General features: G+C 35.0%; 1 protein-coding gene across 2 annotated transcripts; it reads left to right on the top strand.

Moving 5' to 3' along the window:
• Positions 1-236: 236 nt before the first annotated feature.
• Positions 237-17601, top strand: LOC118053906 (protein unc-13 homolog). Of its 2 annotated transcripts, XM_073412781.1 has the most exons (28): positions 237-448; positions 649-674; positions 794-835; positions 938-1113; positions 1179-1243; positions 1551-1893; positions 4687-4753; positions 4943-5096; positions 6041-6208; positions 6340-6450; positions 7359-7568; positions 7897-7998; positions 8497-8715; positions 9829-9903; positions 10104-10184; positions 11007-11189; positions 11275-11430; positions 12273-12365; positions 12536-12607; positions 13112-13229; positions 13542-13720; positions 14385-14466; positions 15324-15428; positions 15509-15615; positions 15945-16022; positions 16099-16194; positions 16527-16622; positions 17224-17601. In XM_073412781.1, exons 3-28 carry the CDS (start codon positions 828-830, stop codon positions 17395-17397), a joined length of 3318 nt encoding a protein of 1105 aa, XP_073268882.1. In that variant the 5' UTR covers positions 237-448; positions 649-674; positions 794-827; the 3' UTR covers positions 17398-17601. The 2 variants fall into 2 exon arrangements, with proteins under 2 accessions (XP_073268882.1, XP_034921194.1); XM_035065303.2 differs by lacking the exon at positions 649-674.
• Positions 17602-18649: the final 1048 nt, after the last annotated feature.

Raw genomic sequence — 18649 nt, 5'->3', positions numbered from 1 at the left:
AATATTTTTTTTACTATTTTTATATTTTTTAATATACTAATTTTAAAAATATATTTTTTTTCAATACATTTATATTAAAAATATTTTAAAAAATAATAACTGAGAAAATACTAAATAACTCTAAAACTTGCTTAGCTGGTCTAGATCTTACTACTGAAAAAAAAAAAAAAAAAAAAGGTCACTAGTAAAATCCAAAATACAACAACATAAGAAAATAAAGATTAACCCATAAAAAAAATTAAACAACTCACCTCATCCGGCCTCCCTCTCTCTCAAAACCAGAAATCTCGCTCACTAAGCAACCAATCATGTCAAAAACCAGCTGCCCTCAAAACTGACCGTTTCAGCTTCATTTCTCACACCCTTTCGAACCTTCACATTGACTCTTCCCTTTCTCCATACCATCTCTCTTCTTCCCAGAGATCCAAAACTGTAATCAAAACATCAAGTACGTCTTCTAATCTTGATTATCACTTCGGTCGATTTAACACTTCAATTAATTTTCATCATTAATTACGTGTTATGTAGCTCTCACTACTTCATTACACTATCAATTAATTGCCTCTAAGTAAGTCAATTAAGTTAATTACTTCTGTTAAGCAGCCATACTATTTTATTTTATTTTTAATTTTCTTCTCTATTTGTTAGATTTGAAGTGGTAGATCAGGATCTAAGTACCTCTCTCTCTCTCTCTCTCTCTCTCTCTCACTCACTCTCTCTCTCTCTCTCTTAAATGTAGCATTTTTTAAATTTTTAATTAGTTTTATTTTGTTTTTTGTTTTTGTTTTATCAGGTGGTGGATATTTACTTAATTACTTCAATTGGCCATGGAAGAGTATGTATTTGTTTTCTTGTTTTTGTTTTTTTTTTTTCCTAATTAATTAATATATCTCTCTTGTGTTTTTTTTTTTTTTTAAATTATGTTTGATGAAATTAGGGAAAATGCCCTGGAGCTTTTACAAAGATACAGGAGGGACCGGAGAGTTCTTTTAGATTATATGCTTTCTGGTAGTTTAATTAAGAAAGTTGTAATGCCTCCTGGTGCGGTTACACTTGATGACGTGGATCTGGACCAAGTCAGTGTAGATTATGTTCTCAATTGTGTTAAGAAAGGTATTGTTTGTTTTTGAGTTTGTGGTTTGGTTTTGGTTTTTTCTAATGGGTTTTTGATAATGTAGGTGGAATGCTTGAACTTTCGGAGGCTATAAGAGATTACCATGATAATACCGGCTTACCCCATATGGTAAGTTTTGATATTTTTATGCATTGCTTCAATGATGAGAGAGTTATTGGGTTGTAATTAGTATTGGTTGTTAGCATTGATGTAATGTTATTTCATGATGTGGTTGGTTTTTAAGTTTGGAATATGGTGGTAGATTTTGTTGTTCTTTTGCTGAGTGATAACTAATGCATAGGATGATGAGATGTGCTTTGCACGAGGATGGATTTTGATAAATTTGGGCTGCGGTTTTCTTTGGTATAACTGTTAGTTAAATATAGAATATGAGTGAATATTATGTTTAAAAGTTGAGTTCTTTTGTCATTTTCAGAATAATACAGGTTCAGTAGACGAGTTTTTCTTGGTTACAAAACCTGAAACTTCAGGTTCACCTCCAAAAAGGGCACCACCTCCTGTTCCTATTTCAGCGCCAAATCCTGTTTTTGCACCGTCGCCTGTTGTGTCCTTGGCAAGTGTAGCAAAGTCAGAATCCTTTAACTCCACTGAAGTTCAAGAATTGACTGACTCTAATGAAGTTCGAGAATTGACTGTTGATGACATTGAAGATTTCGATGATGATGATGATCTTGAGGTAGTTGATAGTGTCAGAATGTCAAGACGCAATCCAAATGATGCTGCTGATCTTGTTCCTAAATTGCCCTCTTTTTCAACAGGTAACATTGGCTTAAAAGTATATTATGTTACATTTTAGTTTCTACAACAAATCAAACAAGAAAAAGAGAAATGGAAAGAGAAATAGCCAATTCTGTGTTTCCTTACACTGGCAATTAAAAGACATATAAATAAAGCATGATTTTTTAAGGTCAGATACCTTGACAGTGATGTAATAGCTGGTTAATGGTTTCTTAGACCCATGATTGCATAGAAGAAACTTCAAATGATTATTTTAGGACATGGTTGGGTATGGGTTAAATTATGAACTATTTAAATTGAAGGAGTGACGAGGAGAGGCAGGCTCGACTGTGTAAGTTGATGGTGATGAAGAGCAGGAATGACCATCTCAATTTCTGCTTGCAGTCACAGTGTCCTCGTCTGGAAAGCCATGAATTGTGGGTGGGAATACTGTGTTAGTCATGTTTTGCAAAATGTAAAATATGGACTTGAGGCACTTTTGAGAATTCATTTCTATATTTATTTGCTACTTCTGTTCACAGGAACAAAATTTTAGCTATCTACATGGATCTGACATACGAAGGCTTGCATTATTGCACTCTATGATGTATCATTTACTTGGTCATTCTAGGATATATTGTAGTAAAAAGGCAGCAGCTCTTTATCAAGTCCTATGTGGATACTGGTTCATGAGTTGACTGCTTAATTTTTAGTAAGTCAAATTGAATTACAAAATCAACAAAGGTGACTGCGCTACTGCAAATGAGGTATACAAGAGTTACCGCAGTAGTAGATTGAAAGATAAGAGAAGCTTAAAAAGAATCTAACCCATAAGGGCTTTTCCACTTGAGTCGCTACGGCTACTGAAATTCTTGAGAGGATAGAGTGATAGAAGTTTAGAATCAGACAAGGGCACCCAAATTGACAGTTGTCTAAGAAGAAATCTTTTATTTTTGGCAGTGAAGACTATGCATATCAATCTCTTCCTAAAAAATATGCATTTTTTCACTTGGACCACATGTCATGCATAAGGCATTGAGGAATTGCGCCTTATAAAGTCCCAATCCTCGAACTCCAAAATCTTCCTTTCCAGGTAGCTATTATCTAAATCACTAATTGTGTCATAACCCCAACAGTCTAGGAAAAAATCACATAATTTTTTCATGAGCAGTGCCTCTTTCTCGCTTCTAATTGTGGAAACTTAGTTAAAAGGAAGTGAGTTGGGATCAGCCAATGTTGCATATGTAGAAGGAACATGGAGAAGATAGATCAGATTCTAGTGCATTAGAAATTTGGACAATGTTGGAGGGGATGCAATAGGGGAAGAAGTTGTTTAAGTGAAGAGCAGTACCGTTATATGTTTTCTGGAATATTGGGTTGAAGTGAACTAGTAGAGTTTTGATTGGGTTTACTGTGTTAGAGAATAATATAAATCATATCTTGGGACCTTACCTAACAACTTAAACTATTGGGTTGCGATGGTTTTTTGACATGGTATCAGAGTCTTAATGACCAAGTAGTCACGAGTTCGAATCTCACCACCCTCATTTATTTAATAAAAATCAAGCACAAGGTAATGTGGGCCTATGCAAGTTTCAAGCCCAAAGGGCTTTCACTTGAGGGGGTGTATTAGAGAATAATATAAATCATATCTTGAGACCTTACCTAATAGCTTAAACTATTGGGTTGAGATGGTTCTTTAACATATTGCTTTATATTTGAGATGAAAGTGAAGATATTGGCAATAACTCCTTTTTTTGCTATTTGCTTCTGTTGGGTTTGATGATTGGTTGGTTCCTTTCTAAACACTATTGATCTCTAGAATTTAACGCTGTTATTTCTTTTATGCACACATGAATGCATCCGTCCATGCATTCATATACATGTTTATGTATAACCAGCCATATGGTGTTTCTTGATATTTAACTTGTCCCTCTTGGTTCTCTTTGATGAAGTTGTTGCCCATCAAAGAAAGGGTGTTTCTTTAGTATCTACCTCTTATTGGGGCCTGAGATTGCTTCCCATATTATGTTTTCAATGGATAGAAAAACGAGAAGATATTTGCTGGCACTACAATAGTCAAAATGGATAACTGAGATATTGTTTGGGCAGCAGTTGTAAAGTTGATGTCAAGGAAATCCAAATTGGAACTAGCCATAGGAGGATAGGGGATGCCATTTAAATTTCTTGAGCCAGTGATTTACAAGTCAACATTCAATTTTCCATCATTTTTTGCTGATAAAAGGGTTGATGAAAGCCAAGATCTTTCAGAAAATGGATTCCTTGCTCAACACTATACTTCAATTCTGCCCTTCAAAAAGAATTATGAAAGAGGACAGGAAAAAAAAACGATTTCCTCTTTAAGGCATGATATCATGAATGCTCATTGTATGTGCAATGGCATGCTGGAAACCTAGAGTTTTTACTTGATCCAAGAGCATTTAGCCTTACAAGGTGGTCCTTGCTGATTCTCATGGGTCAATTATTTGTGGAAACATGTCAATTAGTAGAACCATCAATAAAAGAATAAAAGAAAGAGGATGAAATGGGTTGAATGGCTACCCTCATTCCAAAAATATTCATGATGTCTAGTATTTGACTTTCGTAATCATGAGAATGATGGGGCTGTGATAGTTACAACATCAAGATCATGAATGATTCATGGAACATCACATTTTGTTTTTAGATATATGAAAGTGGTGGTTGTATTGTTGTTATTTATTTGAAGAGTCAAGTCTGCGTTATTATGATGCCTTTTGCTATTATATTGCAATGGAAGGTGAAATCATTAATTCATGCCAACACAATTAACTTTTGGTTCTTCCTAATCACAGGTATCACAGATGATGACCTTCGTGAAACTGCATATGAAGTGCTCTTGGCATGTGCTGGAGCATCAGGGTAAGTTTCATAATCTCATTTGATCCTTAGATATCCTCATTTTACCTTTTCCTTTATGTGTTTCTGTATGTTCAAATTCATAGGTGTTTATGGTGCTTGCATTCTTCATATATGTTTTTCCCTTTCTTGTTTCCCTCATTTCACCCTTCATTTGTGTAATGATTTTTCTCTTTATTATCAAATGAGCAGAGGCCTTATTGTTCCATCAAAAGAAAAAAAGAAGGACAAAAGGTCCAAGTTGATGAGAAAGCTTGGACGTAGTAAAACTGAGAATGCTGTGACCCATTCTCAGCGTGCAACTGGATTGGTTGGTTTGCTAGAAAACATGCGTGCCCAGATGGAGGTATTTCAGATTTTTTCCCCCTCGTGGATGTAGTGTTTACAGCATCTTTGTTTTGTTATGTTTTCTCTTGGAAGGATTCTGCCTGGATACTGAAGTAAGTGTTAAGGACATAATTTCATGCATTTGTATCCATAGCACAATAAAACTGAAGAACCATATGCGTGAAATTTTGTTCTAAAATGTTTTAGAAGGAGAGACTTTAGAAACTAAATGCACTTTGAGAATGTAATGAAGAAATTGGTTCTTTTAATATGTTTTAAAAACCATTTTCAAATCTCTTTCAGCCATTAAAACTCGGGAGTGCTTTCAACCAGTTGATGTCACAGGGTTGCAGGTCTCCTGTTCAGCAAAGTTGATATGATTAAGCTATTGAATAAGTTTATTTAGCCTAAGTTGAGCTTAAAGTACCACAGGTGCTTACACCACATTTGTTGTAAAGTTTCCTATATGGTGGAACTGTGCCCCTGTAGATTGTTGACTTCCAATGTGTGAAATATGATAACGTCCAGTCTCCTCTGAGGAAGAGCTATCGAGTAATCTCATGGGAACTGGAAGTTTGGACATATGCTATGCTAAAGTCCTGTTTGAAAGATTTGGAAGGGTGGGAGTTTTTAAAAGATCTACAAGTCAGATTTTTGTAATCATATCATCCTGCTATTTTAAAGGTCAATTACATCTCCAGTTGCCTTGCATAAAGTGTCTTTCTAATTGGTGAGGCTTCTCCTGTGTGGTTTATGAATGACTTGTGTATCACTTTCTTTTGACTGGTTTACACTGAGCCTATTTATATTGTCTTGAAGCTACATCACTAAGTAGATAATGCGTAGGCGGCTATTTTTCATATTTGTCTTAGCTACTACACTAAGTTGTAATCTGTGCCAAATCATTGCTCGGAACTGTAAGCAAGACAATATCATAATTTTTTCCCTTCTACATGAGTGCAGATATCCGAGGTAATGGACATAAGAACTAGACAAGGGCTGCTCAATGCTCTTGCTGGAAAAGTTGGAAAACGAATGGATACCCTATTGGTTCCACTGGAATTGCTATGCTGTATTTCACGTTCAGAATTTTCTGATAAGAAAGCATATATACGGTGGCAAAAAAGGCAGGTAATTTTTGCATTCTATGCCATTTTAATTTTGAATTTATTTTGTTAAATGTCTTAGTTCCCTTTAAGTGGTAAATTAGAGCCATGGAACTGTTATTGATGACAGACATTTGTGATTTTGTCTCAGTACAGTTATTCATGCTGGAGGAGGGGCTTATTAATCACCCAGTTGTTGGATTTGGTGAATCTGGGCGCAAACCAAGTGATTTGAGGATTCTTTTGGCAAAGATTGAGGAATCTGAGGTTCGTGCTCTAGAGATTCAAAAGATTATCATATGGTGCATTTATTAACATTTTATGATACTGAAATGGAGCTTTCCTTGTTTTGTCCTACTGTCAGAAAACCGTTAACAACTTTGCCCTACTGTTACATAATTGCACTGTTAGACAGTGTTTGTTGCTTAAGTGGGGTACACGATGCCTATAGGAGGGTTCTCTTTAGAGGACTTCATAACGAGTTAGGGTCTTTATGACATGTTCTAAATGGGTGAATCTTTTCGATGTTTTTATTCCTTTCCTTACTTTTCTAAACTGGTCGCTGTCTGGTAGTAAACTTTGTTCATAGATACTCATCTATTCCTTTCAAGTGAGATCTCCTTTCTCTTTGCTTGATATTCTCCTCAATTCTAGTAAATTTTTTACCTTATCGGAAAGGAGAAGCATGGCTAGAAGTCTAGATAATTTTATGTTTTGTCGAACTTCTTTGACATCAGAAACACCAATAGAACAACTTGTTTGACAAACTTGGATGACCTTTCACAGAGATAACATAAATGAAGTTAGGTTATCTATCAATTACTTTCCCTTTCATGATTCTATTATTTGCTTACCTTGGAGGAAACAGTATTGTGTTTTTGTTTGTTATTTTAGTTTCTTGGTGGAGTTTATTCCAACTCATTATGCTCTTTATTTTTTTTTGTTTTTGTTTTTGCCATATAAACAGAGCATTGGTATGCTTTTATTTTTTCCTGAACATTTAGGACTATATTCATGCACTCTCTTTGGTTATTTTGGTCTAGCCATATTTAAGCTTTTATTATTGAGTCAAAACATACCAAGCTTTCATGTTTAATGTTCATTTTCCCTTGCTTTTTGTTGGTGCCCTCATATCACCTTAGCCTTTCTTAAATAAAGTTTGATTTTTAATGTAGTTCCGTCCATCTTCTGCGGGTGAAGTCCAACGAAGTGAATGTTTGAGATCTCTCAGAGAGATTGCAATACCACTTGCAGAGAGACCGGCTCGGGGTGACTTAACTGGTGAGGTATGCCATTGGGCTGATGGCTATCACCTTAATGTTAGACTGTATGAGAAACTGCTTCTGAGTGTCTTTGACATTTTGGACGAGGGGAAGCTGACAGAGGTTAGTAATTTTTTCAATTTATCATAATCCCATGATACCAGGAAATATTTTTGTCAACAACAACAATAACAACCACCTAGCTGTGGTTGGTTATATGGATACTTTTGTGCCATTCTGCTTGAATTATTGTTTTAAAAATTTCATGTTCAGAGAAATTAATTTCTGGATTTACCATCTTTGCTTTTTTCAGTAGAGATATTTATTAAAATAACTTTAGTTCGATTTATTTATTTATTTAATTTTTTGAAAAAAGAAAAGGATGATTGGTCTTGTGAACCTTTTCCTTTTCCACCTAGTATAATTAATTGCACCTTGTCTCCATTTTCAGGAAGTTGAGGAAATTCTTGAGCTCTTGAAGTCTACCTGGCGTGTTTTAGGAATTACAGAAACCATCCATTACACATGCTATGCATCGGTATTAATTCGTCAGGTATTATTCCTCTATCCCCTTTTCTTTCTATTGTCTAAACACATTCAAATTGCCAAAAGTTCATGCAGTCAACGATGTTATCCTGGAATGAAGAAACAGGGAGCATTCCTTTTCTTGACAGTAGCTATTCTCCATCACCCAGTGGTCAATAGCAGTCACAAACAGACCCTTTTTGTCTTTGTTTGTTTACTTCAAACCGATTACCTTCTTCAGCATAACATCTAAGGTTCTGTACAGAAAATAAAACAACCTGAAAATATAAAACCCAATATTCTTACTGTTCTAAACTTGAGAAACCTGAAGATACGAACTTAAAAATAACTATTGCCATCATTGCTTGACATCCTCATCTTGTATCCATTACAATCTATCACAGCCCTTAAGATGCTTCTTTAAGCTTTTCATTTTATAAGCAACTGCAGTTTAACCAGCCGTTGGACAAAACAGAACCATCATCATTATCCTATATTACTTGTATTTGGTTGTGTGTCATTGCAGTATATCATCACACAAGAGCAGGGGCTCCTAAAACATGCCATTGAGCAGCTGAAGAAAATACCATTAAAAGAACAACGCGGACCACAAGAGAGGTTACACTTGAAAAGTTTGCTTTCCAAAGTTGAAGGTGAAGAACTGCCTTTCTTTCAATCCTTTTTATCACCTGTTCAGAAATGGGCTGATAAGCAGCTAGGAGACTACCATCTGAACTTTGCTGAGGTTTGATAAATTTTTTGAATCTCAACTCTTGGTTAGCATTACCTTTTGGAATATTTGATCTTATCATAGGAGGTTCTTCAGTTATACTTGTTAATTGGTTAGATTTTATCTGTAATTTTAAGTTGCATGCGTTGTTCTTCTTAACAATTTGCATTTTGCTGAGGTATCTATGCTTCCATGCTCAGGAAAATTGAATATTTTTGTGAACTGTTCTCTTTATATTTACACTACTCTGTGGTCCAATGTATGCAGTGCTTTATTTTCCGTGTCTATTTTCATTGTTTCCTCAGCTCAATATCTCATGTTTGCCTAAGATGTGATTTTGTCAATATTCATTTTGTCAGAACTATAAGACAGGTGCATGATGCATTCAACATGATTGATGTGCACGGTCTGACTGCTTGAAGATAATTTCACAAATATCATTCTTAAATATTCTTCTCCTAAATGTTATTCAATTTCCACTTGGCTCATCTTTGAAAATAAGTTCTCTTGTATTCGACTTCTTAAAAAAACAATTGACATTGAACTTGAGTTTGTCCTGTAAAATTCTGAAGTCCTGTACTGGAATTCATAAAGTTTAAATTACATAACTTAATATAAATGGGATAATCTCTATTTTAGAGTTTATTTAGAGATGGATGTTTAATACAAGAGATGCCCATGACTCAGCATATATTGGGAGCTGGGGATGGGGGAAGGCCAGGCACTTGATTAATTAATGTTGAATCTATACACTCTTCTAGAAGCAGTATTTTTATTCGGTGCTGTAACCTGGAATGGATGCATATACAAAATGGATGCTCATTATCATGACTGTTGCACTGACAGAGGATGTGGCTTTTATTGGCCACTCTAATTTTAATTGGTATATGTGAAGGAATTAATATGCTGCCAGGATTATATATTTTTTATGATTGATTATGAATGTGTCGAGAGTTGAATTTGAATGAAAATGGGCAACCTCCTTTGGTGCATATTGGGTATTACATGTTTAGATTTTGTACTTCTCCCATTACTTATAGCCATTTATATTTTTTGGAATGCTTTTCAACTGATTTTTTCCCCAATTTGGAACTCTTTATCCAGTATGAGTTATCATGTGCCTTGTAGGACTCATCAGTAATGGAGGATGTAGTGTTAGTTGCAATGATCACCCGGAGGCTTCTCTTGGAAGAATCTGAAATGGTATGTTAAAACCTTGTTGTTGTGTGTGTCGGCACATTTTATCATTGTCCAGTAAGAATTACACAGGTAGCATGTCCAGAAAGAGAATATTATCAGTGCATATGCCTACAATTTAGAACTAGTTTTTAGTTTGAATTAAAAAAGTTGCTTCAGAATTTTATGTGCTATATGTTGAAAGTTAATTTTCCACACTACTGCAGGCAATGCATCGTACATCTGTCATGGATCACGATCAGATTGAATCATTCATAGCTTCATCCATTAAGAATGCGTTTACAAGGGTAAGTGTCTGAACCAAATAACTTCTGCTTGGTGTGATCTACTAGATTGTTCATTTTAGAGTATCCGATCTGGGAGTTTAAGCCAATAGGTTGGAGTCGCCATGATGTACATAAGGGTATACCTCACTTCATGAAATCAATTTGTCGGTACTTGATATGTCCATCACATCCAAGCTAAAAGCACTGACACACACCAAAGTGGGCAACAATGACAATCAATAGTCAAGTCTGACAAGTGATGAACACTACAGAGCATCCAACCCAGGAGTTGAAGCTTCTAAGTGGAGACACCTAATCTATATAAAGCTATGGATTCCTTTAATATTGTTTTTTCTTTTTTTATTTAACTTCAGTAACCTGTAGAGTAGATTCAAGATAAGTTCTGGGATATGGGAGGGTTGGAATATTGTTTGATCGTCTCTATTAAGATTTTTTTTTTTGTACTAGTTCAATGGGCTAGCTTCTTTGTTTTGAAAGAAAAGCAGTAAGTATCAATACAGTTTCCTTTAGATTGAGGTGGGTTAAACATAAAGGGATTGGGGTTTTCTAAAACAGTGTTTTATCTCCTAGAGCATTGGAAACACTGAGAGATTTGCACAATGACCATCTAGTATGTGCATTGTGCTACACTTTTCTAAAACAGTGTTTTATCCCCTAGAGCATTGGAAAACACTGAGAGATTTGCTCAATGCCCATCTAGTACGTGCATTGTGCTATAGTTGTAAATTCTTGAGACTATTGAAATTCTTCCCCTCGAACTTTAGCATATGACATTAAATTTTCTTTAATCCCTTCCATCATCTTTGTTTCTTCTTAATGCAGATATTAGTGGTTGTTGATAAACTAGATGCAATGGATGAGCATCCTTTGGCATTGCTTGCAGAAGAGATCAAGAAACTTCTAAAAAAAGAATCAACCATATTCACACCAATTTTGTCACAGAGGAATCCACAAGCAATTGTTGTTTCAGCATCACTTGTTCACAAGCTCTATGGGAACAAGTTGGTAAGGATGTTTACTTGGCTTAAAGTCCAGACTCCAGAGTGCTTTCTTTACACTGTGAAGGCCTAATTGTACTTCTTATTTTCAGAAACCATTCCTTGATGGCTCTGAACATCTGACCGAGGATGTTGTCTCTGTGTTTCCTGCTGCTGATAGCCTTGAGCAGTATATAATGGCACTCATCACTTCTGCATGTGGAGAGGGGAATATGGAAGTCAAATTCCGCAAACTAACTCCATATCAGGTGAGATTGTTTGGTTCCATGTTTTGAGGTTCTTTTGTTCTTAATTTTCATTGTCCTCTCTTCTTTTCTCTAAACAAATTTAGTTAAAATAGACATAAGCACGACTAATCACAATTGACAAAATACTGCCTCGAATGTTGTGCTATTGAAGCAGATCATATGAATCAGATGGTTTAATTTCTAGAAATTTCAGAAAATAGTTATACTATTTGAAGTTTCTCAAAGTGGAAGAGGCTGTCTTGGTATTCAGGGTTTATAAAACCCTCAAATATATTGAGTTAGAGGGCTTTTGGTTTGACTCATGAACGAGCATCATCTTTTATTTGTCCTTAGTTGAAGATTGTTCGGCAACTGTTAAGAGTGAAGATAAACTATGCATCCTAGTCTCCGTGTTTCCTATTTGATATGAAAGTGTTATTGTTATGTTAAGTCCAGATTGGAATCTCTCTCTTTCTCTCTACACGTACATTGAGTGTGCTGGCACAATCATGATTAAGAAACAAGTGCTTCCCTTGGAGCTTCTGTAAGTCTTACAAAATAACTGCTTGGTGTTAATGTCTTATGGAACCTAGGTTCAGATCATATTATAATAAAATACAAGTGAGGAATCATCATTGATGAAGATTGGGATCAATATTTAGATCACCAAAGCCCCTCACCCCAGACTCAAACCCCCCCCAGCCTTACAACCCTTAATATTTATCCAGATGATAAAAATCAACAATGAATTATGTGTAATCCTATAGCGTGTTCACATCGGAACACATGGAGCTTTTAACTTTATTAGGCTCTCTCCTATATCCATCACCTCTTATTTTTTTCCCCTTTGTTTCTTTCTCAAGATTGAATCTATATCTGGAACACTGGTCATGCGATGGGTCAATTCTCAGCTTGGACGAATTTTGGGTTGGGTTGAGCGTACCATTCAACAGGAGGTAAGTGCTAAATTTTGTTTCATTTTACTCCTTTAAAATCATTTTTTTTTAATTTAGTCAATCTACTCCAATTCAATTAGATGACAGGATTATTTTCACTCCCTTGTCTTAGTTAACGGTCTAATGTACTTAACATCTATTTTAATATTTTCTGTGAATCATTCTTTCAGCGGTGGGAACCAATATCACCTCAACAGCGGCATGGGAGCTCAATTGTTGAGGTTTACAGGATCGTTGAAGAGGTAAGAATGCTCATGTAACAATAGTATTAATTCTGGTACTATCATAAGGTGTTATGCAAATAAAAAAGGAAAAAAACCCTATTGTTGCAAAAGCATATAAGAAAATTTGAGAAACTGAAGAGAATTTTAGTTGTGGATAATTAAATTTTTGTGTAAGTCAGGTGTTTTTTTCCGGCTACCCTTTTCTTTTGGTGTGCTAATTGCACGTTTGTGGAAACATCTAGAATCTAATCTTTCTTCATTCACCATGGAATGCATCACTGTAATTAAGGCTTAAAAACAATGATGTCTATGCTAGTTACCCAGCTATTTTGATTAAACTTGTTTTATATGATAGTAAGAAATGGAATCCCCTTGGAGGTAGGCTTATCATGACCTATAGTTTCTGAACTTGTGACCAGAATAGGATTTTGCACGTAGGGTGTAATTTTGCTAATGTTTTATCTGCTTCTGGATGACATTGATTAATAATGCCTTGCATAATCAATATTCCTTTTTATGCAGACTGTTGATCAGTTCTTCTCTCTTAAAGTTCCAATGAGTTCCAAAGAGTTGAATGGCTTGTTCCGGGGTGTTGACAATGCATTCCAAGTTTATGCAAATCATGTCACTGACAAGTTGGGTGAGTATATCTTACATGTATATTCTTAGTTAGAAACTGCTTTTACGAAATGGATTCATGTCTATCTCTTTCCTTTCTTTCCCTTATTCTTGTATCTAACTTTCTGTCTCAGATGCCGCACTTGTTTGCTTATTTTGTTAAAATTGAATTTATCACCATTTTTTAGCATGTCTGCATGCGTAACCTGTTCTTCCATCTTCTTTATTGCCCAGTTTACATTCTTCTCTGCACCTTCTGTGCATATTTTTTTATCTTGTGTTCCCTCCCCCTTCCTACGATTAGGGACCTTAATGTGCAATTCTTGCCATGCAGCTGCAAAGGAAGACCTAATTCCACCAGTTCCTATTCTGACACGATACAGGAAGGAAGCTGGAATAAAGGCCTTCGTAAAGAAGGAACTGTTTGACTCGAAGATGCCTGAAGAGATAAAATCCAATGAAATTAGTGTTCCAGCGACAGCAACACTTTGTGTTCAGTTAAATACTCTATATGTAAGTTCAACTACATTGGCATGGTCCTTTTAGAAATGAATAGAAGAGTTTTGACTTTCTACTTCACTATTTTCACATGCACATTGATCCTTATCAAGACTGTTCTAAAGTTTGTTGTCATGAATATTAATGTGACAATCCCTTTTCAACAAGGCTAGCAATGTTTGGAGTTTCATAGCTTGCTGGGTGATAGTTTCTTGATTTCCTCCATCACGTTTTCAAAATGGATGTTCCTGGCTACATAGTAAGCAGATTATTGAAAAAAGAGCATGATTCAATAATTGATTTCATTTTGGCTTAGCCAACTGTTGTGCTACTCTCTAATTCTCCATCCGGAGAGTAATTGAATGATATCAAAACAGTAAAAATTTTTTCATAAAGACTGGAAATGTAACAAATGACACTAAAACAAAGAAAACTTCTAAAAGTATGCAATTTTCAGTGGTGTTCTTTTTTATTTTTTCAGTAAAATTTGAATTATTGTCAGAATGGCTTAACTATGCATATGACAGCAATCACTGTACACAAACATCTCCTAAAAATCCTTGGTAGGGTCAAATTATTATAGTGATGGTTTTCTAGTTTTCTGCATTTGCAGAGTTACTAATTTTTGGCTGTCTTTATAATGTAATATGCATGACACATGATTTCTTGCTATGGACAGTATGCAATTAGTCAACTGAATAAGTTGGAAGATAGCATTTGGGAACGATGGAATAGGAGAAAGCCTCGTGAGCAATTTATCAGTAAGTATTTAAACTACTAGTCTTAAGTTATTAGTGAATGGTACACGCCATCCACTGGTTGGCTTGCCTGAATGAAATGACACTCTTTTAAATGTTTAGTTTGCAATTTAAAATTTGATAATCTGTCTCTCCCAAAAACAAGTGAAACATTCCAGTGTACAGTACTGCTAATTGTTTTCAGATTCCATTTCATAAAGCATGTAAATCAAGGATTTAGATAATGGATGTTATAAAACACAATGGTCATATGTAATGGATCTTTAATGGGCTGTTACCTTTCACTTCATTTGGTTATTAGGTATATTTTTTCTCATACCAGTTATGTTAACATTTCTCTCACGGCTTTAATGGCAAAACTGCTTGACTATTATTCTTGGAAAATTGTAATTGCTTTAGTTAATCTACTTTTGGCACAATACTGTCGGAATCACTTAGATTAGGTTGCATCCATTCTAGTTTTACAATTGTATAGTTTTGTAATTCAAACCCTCAACAAGCATGATGTTATAAATTGCCCTCTACAGCTGCTTCCACAACACCCTGGCTGCAATATAAAACCATTGCACCAGTAGGCAGCGCTTGATCTTGATGACTGGTTTTGCCACCACTCTTGTCATACCTTCTTATTTAATATTGAAGTTCTTCTGTTGACGTAATCTTTTGGATTCTTAAAATGAACAGCTCTTTCTTTTATGCATATTATGTGCGTTGCATATGTGGATGTCATTTGCCAAAGTTTATAGTTTGCCTAATTACTTGTACAGTAGAGACTGAGAAAACGAGAATACAATAGTATACTTGCTTTGAAGTGATCATTTCTTAATTAATGATTGGCATATAAATCTTTTCCTTAATAGAGAAATCCATAGATGAGAATTCAGCAAGTTTCAAGCAGAAGGGAACATTTGATGGCAGTAGAAAAGATATAAATGCTGCTATGGATCGCATCTGTGAGTTTACTGGTAAGAGTTTTGGTCTCGCTCTGCAAAATTGATTATCATAAGTAAACTTGATATTGATTGATGTGATTTAACTTATGCAGGAACTAAGATCATCTTCTACGACTTGAAGGAACCATTCATTGAAAATCTGTATAAACCCGCTGTTCCTCAATGTAGGCTGGAAGCAATAATTGAACCACTTGACATAGTAAGATTTTCTTGCATTTCCTTTATAAGAAGAATCAGAACTGGTGTTATTGACCGTGTTATTAAAAACTTTTTGCTAAAGAAAGAGCAAAGCCGGGTCATAAGATGCTAAGTGAATTAAGGTGTGCACCGTTAATGATAAATGTATAATAATACTGATTAAAAGGATTTAGGTTTAATAGGAAAAAAGCTAACATTCATGAGAAACTTGTATATTTAGCCTATTAATTACACTGGCCAAGTGCTGTGCTGTTTTAGGAAGGTTATCCCTTTTGATTTTGCATTTATCTATTGCCTGATAAGAAGCCTCATCGCTGGTAACTGCTGCAGGAACTAAATGAACTCTGTGGTATCATTGTGGAGCCCCTCAGAGATCACATTGTGACGAGTCTTCTACAAGCTTCACTGGTCTGTGCCTCTTTTTTTAAACAAAAAATAACGAGTGCTTGATTTTGTTGCTTACTGAAATGGTTACTTTTTTCAGGACGGCTTTCTCCGAGTTATATTGGATGGAGGACCATCACGATATTTCTGCCCAGGTGATGCAAAAATATTGGAAGATGATGTCGAAGTTTTGAAGGTATTTGTCAACAGTACTTTGAATTTGATTGGCAAGAAAAAGAAAAGGAGATAAACCATTGATAGGCTCCATGAACGATTTTTGCTATTCTTGCATCTGAACGATGAAATTACTGGACTGGAAGCATTTAAAGCTGCTTTGTGGTTTAATTCTCACAATCTGATGGATGCTTAAACTTTGTGAAATGTGCTATAAATTTTTGTTGCCTATTCATTAAAAATGCTGGTGATTGGTGAACTACATGGTCCGAAATGAGCAACTTCCTGTTCTTAAATATCTGCACCCAATTATTGTTTATTGTTTCTGCTGATTCATGTATCCTTTTCTTTTAGGAATTTTTTATCTCTGGAGGAGATGGGCTTCCCAGAGGAGTAGTTGAAAACCATGTAGCACGTGCTCGACATGTAATCAAGTTGCACAGCTATGAGGTTCGTTTTTGTAGCTTAGTTTTGAAAAATATTTGCAAGATAAAAAAGTATAATGCTGAAAGGAAATTGACACGGCCAATTTATAGCATGTTTTAAGTTACTCAATTAGTTCTTATGGAGGTTTTTGACTGCAAAAATCTACTGTGATAATTGAAGTTGATTTTTATGAACCCGCTTCAGTTCCTCCTCAGTTTGCATGATATACTGATACAGGGTGATCACCGTGGTGATTCACTTCAGATGAAAAGAGAAGGTGGGAGTTGTTCATAAATTTGTGTTGTTATTATCACACCAGAGAGAGGCTGAAAAGGAGAATGGTAACATGTCTGTGAGCGATGTGCTGATAACTCAGTCTACTATTGGCTGATTTTCCACCTCACAATTTAGTTAGTGTGGTGCTGAATAAGATACAGGGTAACATTATTTCGAGAAACAACAATCTATCCATCTGAATCACTGGAAACAATAGCTATTCTTAGTTGATCTGATAATTGACTGTACTCCATTGCTTTGAGACTTCTCCAGACAAAAACTATACCTTTTGCTTTGGCATTTTTTCCAGAGGATCGGATTAACTTTCTCCTTTTGAATTGAATTGCAGACTAGAGAATTAATCGAGGACCTGAAATCTGTGAGTGGGGTGGAAAGGCAGCGCGGTGGAAGCAGACTAGGCGCTGATACCCCAACATTGTTGAGGATATTATGTCACCGGAGTGATTCAGAGGCCTCCCAGTTTCTCAAGAAGCAGTTCAAGATACCCAAATCTTCGGTCTAGGAGAGTGCCTGTGTAGGTGATGACAGGCAACTGTGTATTTGTATCATTTCATTTCTATTCTTTTCCTCAACCGATTCTCTCTTTAAGCTACTTTCTTCACTAGTTTTTGTGGTGCTTTTAAAAATTCTGTATTTTATCTCTCGTGTTTATTTTTTGTAAAGACAAATTAGCAATAATTAATCCGCTCTCTTTCTTTTCTTGTTATTTTTTTTTTTAAGCCCTCTGCATTCTTCTCATGTTTTCTTTTTTTGTTCTTTTGAAAACTAGCAATGGAAGAGGTTCTTGCTAAGCCTGGCCACCGAGTCAAATCCATGGCCTTGTAGGTTTAACTTGCTGATCTAGGTTGACCTAGCTAAATGGTTAGAGCAAGTCCAAAGATTTTGTTTAATTTTTATCTAAAATAATATCATTTAATTTTAATTTATTTTGCCCAGACAACATTATTTGATTAAAAACAAATTAAAAATTACATTATTTTGGGTCTAGGTTGATTAATCAATCAAGGTGTTGATTGATCAACCTACTACTTGGTCCTGAATCGAAGCTTTTTTTCATAGTTTTGAAATTTCGGGTTGACCTGAGACCCGGACTGACTATAAGCTGAAATTAGGCTGGGTTAAAAAAAAAAATAGGAGAAGGAAAAATCCGGTGTGATCTGATCTGACGGGTTGACCCGGAAAAATCTAGTTAAAAATCTAATTGTAAACTATTGATTTTTTTATTTATTTATTAAAATGATTTTTAAAAAATAATGACTCGGTCGATCCGGTGACCCAATTAAAACCCGGGCTTTGAATCGGGCTAGTCACTGACTAGATCTAAAAATTATGTTTTTTTCCTTCTTCTTAGAAGAAGAAAAATAAATATAAATAATATATAATTTTTTTCGAATATCGATAATTATGCATGTTAAAGTAGATTGAGAAACTCAATCATTAATAAATTTATAACTTATAAATGTTATTTTCTAGCTTAATCAAAAATAATTTTTATGACAAAATTGAAAAGTAATTTATTTTTTAATCATTTTTCTTGAATTTATTTTTTAGTAAACTTAGATTAAAAATAAGGTAGAGGACTTGATTGTATAGACTTTCAATACTATATGAATCAAACGTGAGTTTGGGGTGTTTCAATGAAGTTTTTAAAAATCTTAATTTTTTTTATTTTAAATTATTTTTTTTTTGGTATTTTATCAAAAGTAAAGCAAACTATACTAAACACCCCATGCTACGACAAAAATAGTAAGTTC

The sequence above is a fragment of the Populus alba genome, chromosome 1 (genome assembly GCF_005239225.2).
Source record: "Populus alba chromosome 1, ASM523922v2, whole genome shotgun sequence".
Taxonomy (NCBI): domain Eukaryota; kingdom Viridiplantae; phylum Streptophyta; class Magnoliopsida; order Malpighiales; family Salicaceae; genus Populus; species Populus alba.
Note: the sequence above shows the minus strand (reverse complement) of the source record. Positions and strands in the feature narration are given on the sequence as shown.

Coding starts and splice junctions, on each gene's coding strand:
- LOC118053906 (XM_035065303.2), top strand. Junction 7,999..8,496: donor CATCGGTATTAATTCGTCAG/GTATTATTCCTC, acceptor GTGTCATTGCAG/TATATCATCACACAAGAGCA. Junction 9,904..10,103: donor TCTTGGAAGAATCTGAAATG/GTATGTTAAAAC, acceptor ACACTACTGCAG/GCAATGCATCGTACATCTGT.